Source organism: Physeter macrocephalus, chromosome 5 (assembly GCF_002837175.3).
Source record: "Physeter macrocephalus isolate SW-GA chromosome 5, ASM283717v5, whole genome shotgun sequence".
Lineage (NCBI taxonomy): Eukaryota > Metazoa > Chordata > Mammalia > Artiodactyla > Physeteridae > Physeter > Physeter macrocephalus.
In genome coordinates, this window is record NC_041218.1 from 24,352,336 (window position 1) to 24,365,462 (window position 13,127).

At 43.9% G+C, this 13,127-nt stretch overlaps 1 protein-coding gene across 1 annotated transcript in view; it reads left to right on the forward strand.

The window, feature by feature from the left end:
* SND1 (staphylococcal nuclease and tudor domain containing 1) overlaps positions 1–13,127 on the forward strand; it is a 321,421-nt gene that overhangs the window by 167,101 nt on the left and 141,193 nt on the right. Inside the window, exon 11 of the mRNA XM_028489790.2 lies at positions 2,686–2,775. Coding sequence (XP_028345591.1) covers positions 2,686–2,775 — 90 coding nt within the window. The remainder of the gene's footprint in view (positions 1–2,685; positions 2,776–13,127) is intronic.

Genomic DNA, 13,127 nt, shown 5'->3' on the forward strand with positions numbered 1-13,127 from the left:
AAAAAAAAAAAAAAAAAAAAAAAAAAATCCTGTTCATTACTGGCACCTAGCATCTTCTGTCTAGCAAGCATTCTTTTTTTATTTTATTTTAATTTTTTTTTGCGGTACGCGGGCCTCCCTCTGCTGCGGCCTCTCCCGTTGCGGAGCACAGGCTCCGGACGCGCAGGCTCAGCGGCCACGGCTCACGGGCCCAGCCGCTCCGCGGCATGCGGGATCTTCCGGGACCGGGGCGCGAACCCGTGTCCCCTGCATCGGCAGGCAGACTCTCAACCACTGCGCCACCAGGGAAGCCCTAGCAAGCATTCTTACACTATCATTAGTGTCATCATAAACTCTATTTTAGGGCTTCTCAGTAGTGACCCACTATTTTCATTTGGCTGCCTGGATGTTTATAAAATATCCATAATCCTATACATCTGCCCTTAGGTTAGCCAGCACTCCCTCTAGCCAGGCAGCTCTTATTTGTCCCATTTTCCTTGTTAAGGAAAACTCAGTGTTATGTTTATTTCTTTAAAGATTTTCATGTTTCGGGCCGTGCTTCACTTATTAGGCAGTGATCATGGTTCCCCATGACTTTGATCAGAGTTTGGAAATCCCGGTTGCTCCTGTTCAGAGTGTGGAGATTCCCACGCATCAACTCTGAAAAAGGATAAAGATTCACCTTCAGTTCTAAAGGTGCCTTAAGCTCTTTGAAGAGCACGAGAATGGTGCTGCTGCCTTTATTTTTTTTTTTTAAGCCAGAGAAATTAGAAGACAGGTGGATGGTGAATGTGAAGCTCGAACTCAAATAATTATGCACATTCTTGGTGATATCAGTGAATTGAAATGTTTAAATGATGTGTTTTGGACACCAAAGCTTGCTTTGGGTCTAGGAGGAAACCTCTATTTAGATGCCCTTGACCTCAGAATTGTCATTAGTATTACTTTAAATAAGGGGGTATCAGGCTTCCCTGGTGGTGCAGTGGTTGAGAGTCCGCCTGCCGATTCAGGGGACACGGGTTCGTGCCCCGGTCCGGGAAGATCCCACATGCCGCAGAGCGGCTGGGCCCGTGAGCCATGGCTGCTGAGCTTGCACGTCCGGAGCCTGTGCTCCGCAACGGGAGAGGCCACAACAGTGAGAGGCCCGCGTACCGCAAACGGGAGAGGCCACAGCAGTGAGAGGCCCGCGTACCGCAAAAAAAAAAAAAAAAAAAAAGTGGGTATTAAAATGATAAATGTTCTTTATTTGAGAGTATTTGGCTATTTAAGAAAACGTAATTTGAATACTTTAAGTATAGAATGAATTATATAGAGATCTTGTTGTGTCAGGTGTGTAAAAGATGGCAAAGCAAAGTTGAGGCCAGGTGGGCCAATCATACAGGATGGGGAAGCAATGGTGTGCATCTAGGTTAGGGGTTATGGCTTAATTTTCTCCTTTTTTTCTGATTTCCCCCACCCCCCCAAATATCTGTTCATGCAGTCCTATCCTTCTAGCATACTTGTTCTTGTATATTATTCTGCATATTTCTTTTGTGGTAGTACATCCAAGTATTTGAGTTTATACTATGAGGGAAGTACTATATATTTGGGTCTGGGATCACAAAGGAAAACAGAAAAGGACAGGGTCTCTGTTCTCATGCAACTTAGGAGCTAGCGGGAGAGACATTAATCATACCAACCAATTTAACCAACATCTCCCAATTTCTTGTACACGAGCTCTCGTCCTCCATATGCTGTCCTCCCCGACTGCAAACTTCTCGGGTTCCTTCGCTTTTATCCCCTCTATCCACTCCCTTGTCAGTCACTATTAATTTATTTCTTAAAGAGATTCTCCTAGCTCTTAAGTTCCTGTCAATTCCCAGTTCTGTTGCCTTCATCCGGACCCTCTCTCATCATCTCAGTTATATTGCTCAGAGCCCCTCTTTTGGGGGAAGTCTGGGCCCCAAGAAATAATGAAGGGATTAGCTGTGTATCTGTGTGCTGAAATATTGTTTATTCCCGTCTCTCTCCTTTTGCTTGTCTTTTTTTTCCCCCCAATTCTATTTTTCTTTCTAGTTTTTTCCTATTCTGCAAACTCATGTTAAGTCCCACCTTGTCAATGAAACATCTCCTGATTACTTTCCACTTCCCTGAATTCTAATAGCACTTAGTCCCTAGTCTATATTTTATAATTTAGCACTTATTCAGAACTGCTTTGTGTTACTTCATATCTGCAGAATTTCTTCTATTATTGTTAGGTTACAAGGAGTTTAAGTCCAAGAGTATAACATACATTTACATAGTGCTTTGTCTGAGGTGAATAGTTGGTAGGTGCTTAATAAAGGCTTATAGAGTAATAGAATGAGATTTATAGTATATCTGTAAATATTAGAAGGGCCCTAATACTCTGAGCTTCTTCTATACTGCAGCTTATATAGCTCTTTCCCTGTTGATGAACATTTAGGTGGTTTCCAGTTGTGTAAACATTCCATTGCTTATTTTTGAGACTGTCATTTGAAAAAAGATAGTCTTGTTCCCTGTAAAGCATTTCAACCAAATACTTGTTAATCGTTTACTATATATCTAGCAATTATTCAATATTTGTGATACTGGGAGCTAGAGCATATTTCAGGTGTGTTGTCATTATCTCGCACTCTTGGCTGTGTTCATGTGTCAGTTTTTGCTTTGTTTTCCCATTCCTGATGTGGTGTTTTATTTTGCTTTAAGGATAAGAACAAGAAACTGCGTCCCCTCTATGACATTCCCTATATGTTTGAAGCCCGGGAATTTCTGCGGAAGAAGCTTATTGGGAAAAAGGTAAGTGATGGCAGAAACATAATTTGCAAGTGGTTAGGGGTTGTTTTAATCTGAGCTCTTGTGATGGAATCCCAGAAACCAGCAGATGACTCTCCTCCACCAAGTCAAGCGGTATTACTTTGATATGAAGAGAGGCATGCCTCTGTCTCAGGAAGTGGCATCCCTTGGGAGAAGTTTAAAATTGGGGCCCTGACCACAGTGTGATTTCCAGGGCTCTCATGGCATGTTCTTTCCAGGGTCCAGGCTCAATTCCAGTTTCAGTAATTGCATATTACCCTGAGCTCCATCCACTTCCATTAAAGCAGAGTAGCTCTCTGCTTCTCTCCAGCCACTTGCATTAAAAGATGGGGCTGTGGGATTTGCTAGTGAAAGAAAGTGGCTGCTTTTTTCTCACTCTCCTGTTTCTGAGGAGAAGAGGGCTTCTGGAATAGGAGTCTGCCTTTTGTGGAAAAGAGGGTGTGGTTTCCTGGTGGTTCGTTGGGAGACTTTCTGGTGTAGTGCAGCGGCTCAGAGGCCCTCACAGGGCATTTCCTTGTGTTCTTAGAGCAGCATGTTCTGTGACCTGCTGCAGAACTTGCTCTTCTCGGAAGCTGATAATGAGCCTCTGATCTTCCTCCTGATTTTCCCTGACCTCCCCAGCCTACATATCCCGGACACTTCTTTGTGTCCTGGGTAAACAGAGGAAACGAATAGAATAGTTCCTGCGGTAATTGAGGGAACTCTGTTCAGAGAAAGACTGTGATTTGTCTTCCCTTACTTTCCGTCGGTGGGGATTCTTCCAGGAAATGTTACGTTTTGGGCCAACTTTTATTTTAGGTTCAGAAAGGTAAGGCCATTTGGTTCTAAGTCTGACCTCAACATGTTGAAGCCATATTAGCAAAGTAGTGTAAAATAAATAGAAATATAACCCATTTTATTATATACCATAGTCACTAGAATGATAAATTATTGCAAGAGATTTTGAAGCTGGGCAAAAGATGAAATTGCTAATTTTGAGGTAGAGAAACCAAGCTGGATTCCCTAAAACAAGTATTAATCTCCTCAGATTCCTTGAGAGAATAGGCTCATTTGTCATTGTATAAAACATGACAGAATGCTGTATTCATTCATGAAGTGTAGTGCAAATGATAGCTTTAAGCCTCTTTCAATTTCTAGATGTCTTGTTATCTGATTGAATGTCTGACGTCTCTGTTTCACCAAGTTGATACCATATCACTAATTTACTGGCTCATAAACAGTGGCATAGAGACAAGCAAGGAATTCCCCCTGCACGTGTTCATTTCTATTGAAATCCATCCAAAACCACACTGAAAGGAGTGGCAGCGCATAGTTGCTGCGTGCACAGCCAGTTGTGTGGTGTGTATTCTGGCATCCACCTGGTTTGTTTGAATATTGCCCTTCCCTGATTGTGCTTCGTCCCTAGGAGCAGAGATCACAGCTCAGGGTAGCCGCTGCTGAATGGTTCTAGAAAGTTAGCCCAGGCCTCTGCTCTCAAACGCTATGTGCCTGCTGGGCCTTTGTGAAGTCCTCTTGTCTCAGGATAAAAGGACTGACCTCCAGTGTCAGATATGGTGGCAATTCTTAAGCAATTAGGCTCCTTCTTGGTGGGAAAAAACTCGTTTACTGGTTTCTCTGCATCAGAGTTGATTGGATTCTATTTGTGCTGAGCCTAAGTTTTGTCCCCCACGGTGACACTGTGTAAACGATGAATACTGTATCCCTGCATAGGGAGCAGGATGCAGCTAAGCTCTGCTGGGCTGGAACATTCCTGATGCAAACTGCTTTTCCTGACTCACCACCTGAAACCACTTGCCTGTCTTCTGGGCCCATCAGTTGCGACAGCGAACACCCATGTGCTCTGGAGTCTGGGAGCAGACAGGGCAGTGGCTGCCTCAAGGGGGTGGCTAGCACATCATCACACATTTCTGCCAATTCCCTTCAGACCTCTGCAGCTGTTCAGTGCAGCACATGGTGATTAAGAGGCACAGAGAGGGAGCATGTGTGCCTGTGTGTGTGCCTGTGCACGAAAGCTGATTAGTACAGCCTGTCACAGCTTAAACAAGATAATGGAGGTAAAAATCATCTTCTCTGCCCAGACTGTTATTTGACCATCGCAGAGAGTCTATAATAAGACAGTTTGAAGGGGTTTCTAGACTGTAGAGCATTGGGATTGAAGGTAAAGTGGTGAGGTGCTTTGTTAGATTCAGTGGCCTCCGTTTCAGTTATGGAAATTCACTTTGGTTCACTTCCAAGATTTAATTCTGGCTAAATGCCTTAAAGTAATCAGGCACCTCTCTGAGCCTTGGTTTTAGCGTTTGTGAACTGGGAATATTATTGCCTTTCCTCTCTCATGGATGAGAATCCAGGATAATACTAGTCATTCATGTTTTTCTAGGTGCCTGTTATGTTATGTGGTTTGTTTATTATTTGTTTAATAATACTGCTTTCGTTTAGAATCTAGCATTGCCTGACTTTCTCAGGTCTGAGGTCAAGAGATGTGAATCAGTGCTCAACTAATTTGACTGCCATCAACCCCTTGTGCAGATTTGGGTGTCACCTGGTTCCAGCTTCCATAAAATGTGTATCAGCTTGTATTGGAGTGTATATTTGTGTGTGTGTGTGTGTTATCTGGTTTAAGGGAGAGGTAGGATATGTGTGTATCCAGGAAGTGTTTCAGAAGCTGTCTGAATTGCTATACTGCCTGGTAGAATGCCCTCCCCATCCCTTGTTTACCATCTGCCATCTGTGCTTTCACTAAAATATGACTAAGGAATATGCATGGAGGAGAGAACTGTCTTGCTAATTTCTTCTCGGTTTCTTCATGATCCCAGTGTAGTGGACGCATGGAATCCTTGGTAACTTCAACATGTCCCTTAGTTTTCCAGAATGGCATCGTTAGTGAGTATAAGATGGTGAGATGCCCTCCTAAGAGAACCAGAGCTAAGGTCCTCTTCTGATAGCAGGAGCAGTTTCTTTCTCTGTGTACATTTTTTTTCTTAATGTTTAGAGGCGGTCAGCCCAAGGAAAGCAAGAGTTTGTGTGCCTAAGTCATTTTGCTCTCAGTGGAATAAGGTAATAATAGCTGAGATCTTCACTGGGAATTTTCTCCAGCTATTTCATAAAATCTCTAAATATTTTTTAATCTGTTTAATACAGCATTTACAAATGACATATGAATCACTGTAACTCCTGTCCCTTGATTGCAAAATTTCTATCACCATGGGAACCATTGTGTTCAAAGTTGTAACTTGTTTGGACAATTGGAGGGTCAAAAATGGTGGATGAGATGAAATTGCAGGAAGCGATGAAGCTTCAGCCCTGGCAGTAGATAGGAGAGCCTGGATGAGCATCTATCTCCAGAAACTCTACCCCGCAATTCGTCTGTTCCCTAAAGGTTTTGCCACTGTTTCTGTTGATATAAGTAAATTTGGGGGATGAGGCTCATTTGTAAACCAGCGGCTGACTTTGTATGATTTTTATGCCATTAAAATTAGTTCCATAAACTAGGTTGACTCTTTAGCCACTAAAAATTGGGTAATTTTTTTTGATAAATGCAGACATTTGGGAAGTTATTGGGCTATGAATTGGGGAATTATTTCTAATTCATATTGTTTTAGATTGTTCTTTTTTGGAAACCTATTTGACTTGAGGGTTGTACTTTTGGGGACATGGGGCTCTTTGGGGTGGGTGGAAATGATTTCCACGTGTACCGGATTTACAATTCCAGCAGGTTCAAAACTGAACTCATGGTAAATCTGGTCTGTCTAGAATGGTTGGTATTGTATGTAAACGATATTATCTCTATTCTAGGTTAATGTGTCTTTATGAACCAGGCCGGCAACCCAACCACTGTTTAATAGCCTTGTTTCTATGGGATAAAATATTCTGAATGTCTAAATCAGCTATGGAAGATAGGGCTCATTTGTTCTTTGGTGGTGGCTACCTACGTGTGTTTTTCATGCTATTCCAATATGTAGCATGAACTAAAGACTTCTTTTTTTAAGGCACTTCATATAATGCTCATTCTAGTCTAAAGAGTAGAGCTGTCATTTATTGAGTTGTTTCTTGATGGAAAAATACTGAATTTTGTTTTCACTTTACTTACTTTTTTCACCTCCACCCTGAAAGATATATGTATCCTTCCTATTTTCATAGGTATAGAAACTGAAACTCATAGGAATTAGGTATCTTACCCCAGATGTCTACGCTTTTAATCACGATTTTGAATTAAAAGTCATCTGGAAAGGCCCGCTCTCCTGTTGTGTGTACTGAATCACGCGTAGATAGCCAGGGTCACGGTGATTTTTGGGATATGCCAGTTCTTGTGTATAACATGTACTCTACCTGCTATGAGAAGTTAATCCTCTTCAGCCGCATCGTCCTCGTCTACAGATAGTCACAGGTGGTAAGAGCACCATGGATCAGCCCTCTGATTGCCTTTGTTTTTTTTTTTTTTTGCGCGGTACGCGGGCCTCTCACTGTTGCGGCCTCTCCCATTGCAGAGCACAGGCTCCGGACGCGCAGGCTCAGCGGCCATGGCTCACGGGCCCAGCCGCTCCGCGGCATGTGGGATCCTCCCGGACCGGGGCACGAACCCGTGTCCCCTGCATCGGCAGGCGGACTCTCAACCACTGCGCCACCGGGGAAGCCCTCTCATTAGTCTTTGAGGTGTCCCCGTGAAGTGATGTTTCATCAGATTGTTCTTCAGAGAAACCAGTGTCAGATTACGTGTTCTTCAGTTACGCAGACAATGTGAGGTCATAGGTAACTGTGCTAAGCCAGTGTGGAGCTTGATTGTCCTTTCTCTTCAATCTCTTGGCAGAGATGAGGCTTCTGGGAGAAGGGGAAGGACAGGTCACTTTTTTATCTTGGGCCAGGGCCCCGCACAGGTTGAGGACTGGTCCCTGAAGGTACCCGGTGTAGCCTTCCTTAGCCGAAGCCGTGCTCCACTCAGCCGGTGAGAGCTCTTCAAGGGCATGGAGCTTTTTTGAGGAGGATTCTTTCACTCTTCTCACGGGCTATATCACAGGGCTGTCCTGTTGCTTAAAAATAGTTTTGCCATGTGTTACTTAATCCACTGTGTTAAGTACAAAGCTGGCAGTCTGGGGATTCTTGTTCTTAATTACCTCTAATGTATTTTAGTTTGGTTTTTGTAAACATTTCCTTTGTCATCTCCACATTTTCTACTTCATATTAATGTGATACACTCACGCTATGGAAAAGTCCTTTACATGAATGATCAAAACAGGCCCTAAGGTTGTGAATGCATTGTGATTTAAATCGACAGGTTTATGCCAGGTTGCTTGTCTTTGCTTTCTCAGTGCCAGCTGTTACCATCAATGTGGCTGTAAATTTTTTGAATAAATGGCTTGAAGATATTCACCAAATCGAGTGATATTTTGAATGGCTCGTATTTTCTGACCATGCCTTTTCCAAGTAAGACTTCTCCCACTTAGACGGGCCAGGAGTGTGTCAGTGTGCACTGGAGACCAGGGGTCATTGTAGATGCCCTCGACCCCTTGGCTTGACTCATCAACTCCCTTGTCTGGTGAGGTAATTAACAGAAGTGACTGTAGCATGGCCTGTTTCTGGAGACTCCCTGAGTTGTTCTCAGCAAGGTAGTGCTCGCCCTGCTGCCACTTAAGAGCTCTTCTTGACGGGTTTTTGGTTTTTTTATCTGCAGATTGTGCAGAGTACCTCTGTGCTTTAGGGACCGTCAGGGTGCTGAGCTGAGCATATAGCTCTTTGGCGAAATGTGGTATTTGTATGGTGTATATTGAAATGCCTTCTTCGGAAAGGACCTCTTAGTTAAATGAAGAAACTAGAACTTTAAACTGCATTCCTGGAAATGTCTTCTGTGTGCTCACCCGTGGGAGATGATTTATTAGCTACCAGAATCCTCAGGATCTCCTGTCTTTGGTTCCTACTGGGCATCACGTTGTTTAAAGACTTCTCTTCCCTGGACTCCCAAGTTGCTCGTAGGCTCTGGTGAAGCCCTTACATTTATAACTGATTTTTGGTCAGCTTGTCTTAAGCCACCCACTCCTGATCTTTTCAGCGAGGATTCTGAAATGCCGTCCTTGGGGCTGGAACTTTCCATTCCTGTTCTCTGCAAATTGGGATTTTATTTTAGGGGGAGATTTGTGCTGAATCAGCTCAGCTGTGTTTGGGGGTAGGGAGAGAACAGGCTTTTTTTCCTGCTTTAAAAATAACCCTTATGTGCCAAAAACCCTATAAAATGTGCTGAATTGCAAATCTTCCAACTTCCTATACCTCCTGGTTTACAGCAAATAGATTCTTTTGAGCTTAGGCTCAATGATAGTGTATAGAATATCTTATAGTGTGGAAGAGAGTAAAGTGAGACTGTGCAGATGTGCTCAGTTGGGAAGGAAACCCAACTCCTGCTATCCTTTCTTACAATATTTTTTTATTCGGTAGTTTCATCTTACAAGGGTCTATATAGGGTTAGCACATATAACTTTGCTAGTAAGAAAAAGGGTTTGCTGTTTTTGAAAAATAAGACATCATTCAGAAGTAATGAGTCCAATTTTTAGTCACAGGCTCTTAAGGGTTTCTTTCTGTGGCCTCTGTTTTTGCTGTGTCCAGAAAGTTAGGCTCATATTTCCGGTTGCTTGAGTATTTCTTTCCCGAGGGCATGAACAACCTGTGGGTGTACAAGAAGGTAGTATGCACAATTGTCTCTTGGTTCTAAGGTAGAAATTCCTCCAATTCTTTTTTATTTTTTTAAGACTTTTTTTGATGTGGACCATTTTTAAAGTCTTTATTGAATTTGTTACAGTTTTGCTTCTTTTTTTGGTTTTGGTTTTTTGGCCAGGGGGCATGTGGGATCTTAGCTCCCGGACCAGGGTTGAACCTGCACCCCCTTCATTGGAAGGCGAAGTCTTAGCCACTGGACTGCCAGGGAAGTCCCCTCCAATTCTTTACAGCTGGGTGACTGAAGTGGTGTCTTAGGGCTGCAGCTTCGAAATTAAGGCCATGCGGTTGTGAGCTCAAAAGCTATATGCTCCTTGTTTTCATTTGCTTAAAATCTGAGCAAAACTTTGGGTTCTTACTGAATCGAGTTCTTTTGTTGATATGTGGAACTGCCGTCTTGCTTTCACTTACCAGTTATCTTTACTCTGGCGAATTTTCAGGTATTCCTAAAGAGCTGCAATTCTACCCCGTGAGGATTGCTGGCTTGGATGGTCTTTCCTGGCGTTTTCATAATGATGGGTATAGCGGGATGAATAGTGTCCCCTCAGAGTTCATGTCCTTTTAGAACCTCAGAATGTGACCTTCTCTGGAAATAGGGTCTTCACCGATGTAATGGGTTAAAATGAGGTCCTACTGGATTAGGGTGGGGTCTGAACCCAAAGACCTGTGCCTTCCCTAGAAGAGGGTAGGACACAGACAGAGAAGGAAGGACACGTGACAGTGGAGATGGAGATTGAAGTGACGCAGCTGTGGCATGGAATGCCAAGGAGACAGCCAGGAGCCACCAGGAGCTAGGAAGAGGCAAGGAAGGGTTCTTCCCTAGAGCCTTCAGAGGGCGCATCGGCCTGCGTACATCTTGAAGTCAGACTTGAGGCTTCCGAAGTCATTAGAGTAAATTTCTGTTGTAAGCCAACCAGTTTGTGGTGCTTGGGTTACAGCAACCCTAGGAAAGTAAAGCAGTGGAACTGTAGGTTAGCTTCCTTTTTTTAAAAAAAAAATTTTTTTTAATTAATTTATTTATTTGTTTATGGCTGCGTTGGGTCTTCGTTGCTGCATACAGGCTTTCTCTAGTTGCAGTGAGCGGGGGCTACTCTTCGTTGCAGTGCGTGGGCTTCTCCTTGAGGTGGCTTCTCTTGTTGCGGAGCATGGGCTCTGGGCGTGTGGGCTTCAGTAGTTGCGGTACGCGGGCTCGTAGTTGTGGCTCGCAGGCTCTAGAGCTCAGGCTCAGTAGTTGTGGCGCTTGGGCTTAGTTGCTCCACGGCATGTGGGATCTTCCCGGACCAGGGCTCGAACCCGTGTCCCATGCATTGGCAGGTGGATTCTTAACCACTGCACCACCAGGGAAGCTCAGGTTAGCTTCTTTGCCTATCTGGCCAGTTGACTCTTGGCTAGAGTTCTCGTTTTTCAGTTTTGTGCAAGACTGTCTTGTCTTTCGGTATTTGTGTTTGTTCTTTCCGTCGTTAACTCCTCCTGGGCTTTAATGCCGTCCCATCTTCAGCAGCTGACAATTGGTATAGAGTAATTAATACTTGAGAGCACATTTCTAGTGTTGTCGGTAGGCTCACCCTCGGGCTTCTGTCCTGTTTCCCTTCCTTGGAGGATGAGTGCTGATGTCCACTTAAGAGGGCTGCCACAGTCATGGGGCCTCCATCACTTGGACTTCGATCATTAGTGTCTTGAAATATGGCACACCCTGGGAGAAATCATTCTGGGCAGGAGCTTTTGATGAGCCATGCTCATCCCATTTAAGGCTGATGAATAGGACATTAGGAACAATAAGCACCATGTGTAACATGTCGCCTGCTTAGGGTGTGTGCTATGGGGAACGGTGCATGAGTGTTCTTCTGTAACTACAGGAATCTCAGGTTTTGTCTTTAATCTGGTCATTTTGGACCAGAAAATTTTTCTTCAACTTTGCCTTCCCACCTCTTCTGACTGCAAAAAGTGATTGGGCTGGGCTGATGAGCAGGTGGTCCTCTTCTGAAGACAAAGGTTGAGTAGGTTTATCCTTTTGTAGGACTCGGTCCCTAGGAGAAGGCCGGGAGTGGCAGCCTGGGGAAGTCAACTCATTTTTATTATTCATTCAGCAAATGTTTCTTGAGCAACTACTCCATACCACACCTTGTTCAAGACATTGGGGATCGAGCCTTACAAACACCTGCTGTCATGGAACTAATAGTTTAGAAAAGGCACATGGTGGTTGGGTACCTTTTTGGAGGAAAAATATGAATAAAATATCATCTCAGTCACAAGTTGCCTACAGTCTAACTGCGATAAGATTACATCAAAATGTGTGAAGTTGAATAAGAACAGATTAGGATAACTGAGATAAGAAACATGTCTCTTGGCAGGATTGGATTAATATTAATGTGAATTGTACAGATCATAGTTGTCTTTCAGAGACGAGAGGTCACACCTACTGTGTGACTTTCTGCACTTAATGGCTTCAGCTGTCTCTTATATATGAATATTTCCACCCCTGATTTCTTTCTCTGCCTTAAGATCAGTTTCCAGCTGCTGAATACTAGATACCCAAATACAGATGCCAGTAGATAGCTGTCATCTATTATGTCTAAAATGTAGTTCTTGGCTTCCATACGATTTTCTTCCCTGCTCACAAACTGTCTTGGCTACCTTTGTTGTTGGTCTTAAATAATGTCACCACCCACCTGTTATCCCAAACTTGAGTGTCAGCAGTCTCCCCATCCCAATTTCATCTGATTCTGCCATAGCTATCACTTGCAAATCTTCCCTTTCACAGAATCACCCACGGCTACTAGTCTGCCTGCTCCTTGTGTCTCAGTCACCGCAACTGCATCTTAAGTAGTTCTGCTCCTTCCGGTCTCTGCCATCTTTCACTTTGCTCTCAGGATCGCTTCCTATATGCACAGTCATGGTCATCGCACAGACTCTGGTGACACCCAGATGGCTGCAGGAAAGCACCTGACTCCTTAAATGAAGATAAAGGAAAGCCGGTTGTATATAAAATAGCATAATGTCATTTAGGGATGTTTCCATTTCCAGTCTTACTTCCTACTCTACCCTCCATATGATAACGTCACAAGTAACTTCTCACCCTTGTGTCGACATGCCAAGCCCTTTCACAGCTTCTTGCTTTCACACTTCTTTTTCTGTAAGAATCTTAGCACGGTTCCGTATTCCTGGCTCCCCATGTGATGTCGGCGGCTGTCCTGTTACTCCCCTGTGCCCATTTCTGGAGTATCTGTTCCCAGGTCTGACCTCCCTCACCCTCTATGGGGCAAAGAGCCTGTCTGACCCTTTCTTCAGCTCTCAGCTCCTGATGTCAGGAATCAGATTAGGATCCCCCAATAAGTCTTTACAGAGGTGGTGGGATTTGTCCTCTATCTGGCAGTTCTTAAGAAAGATTGGAAGTCTTTGGATATAGAGAAGGGATGTAGAAAGCTCATGGCGTAGCTCTAAGCTGGACAGATGGTTTTCCTGTCGCCTGTCTTCTTTAATTTTCTCATACAATATAGACCTCGAGCCCCACTTCAACGAGACTTCAGGCATAGCTCTGTCTGACAAATAAAAACCAAGACCTTAAAAACAGGTAGGGGCTTCCCTGGTGGCGCAGTGGTTGAGAGTCCGCCTGCCGATGCGGGGGACACGGGTTCGTG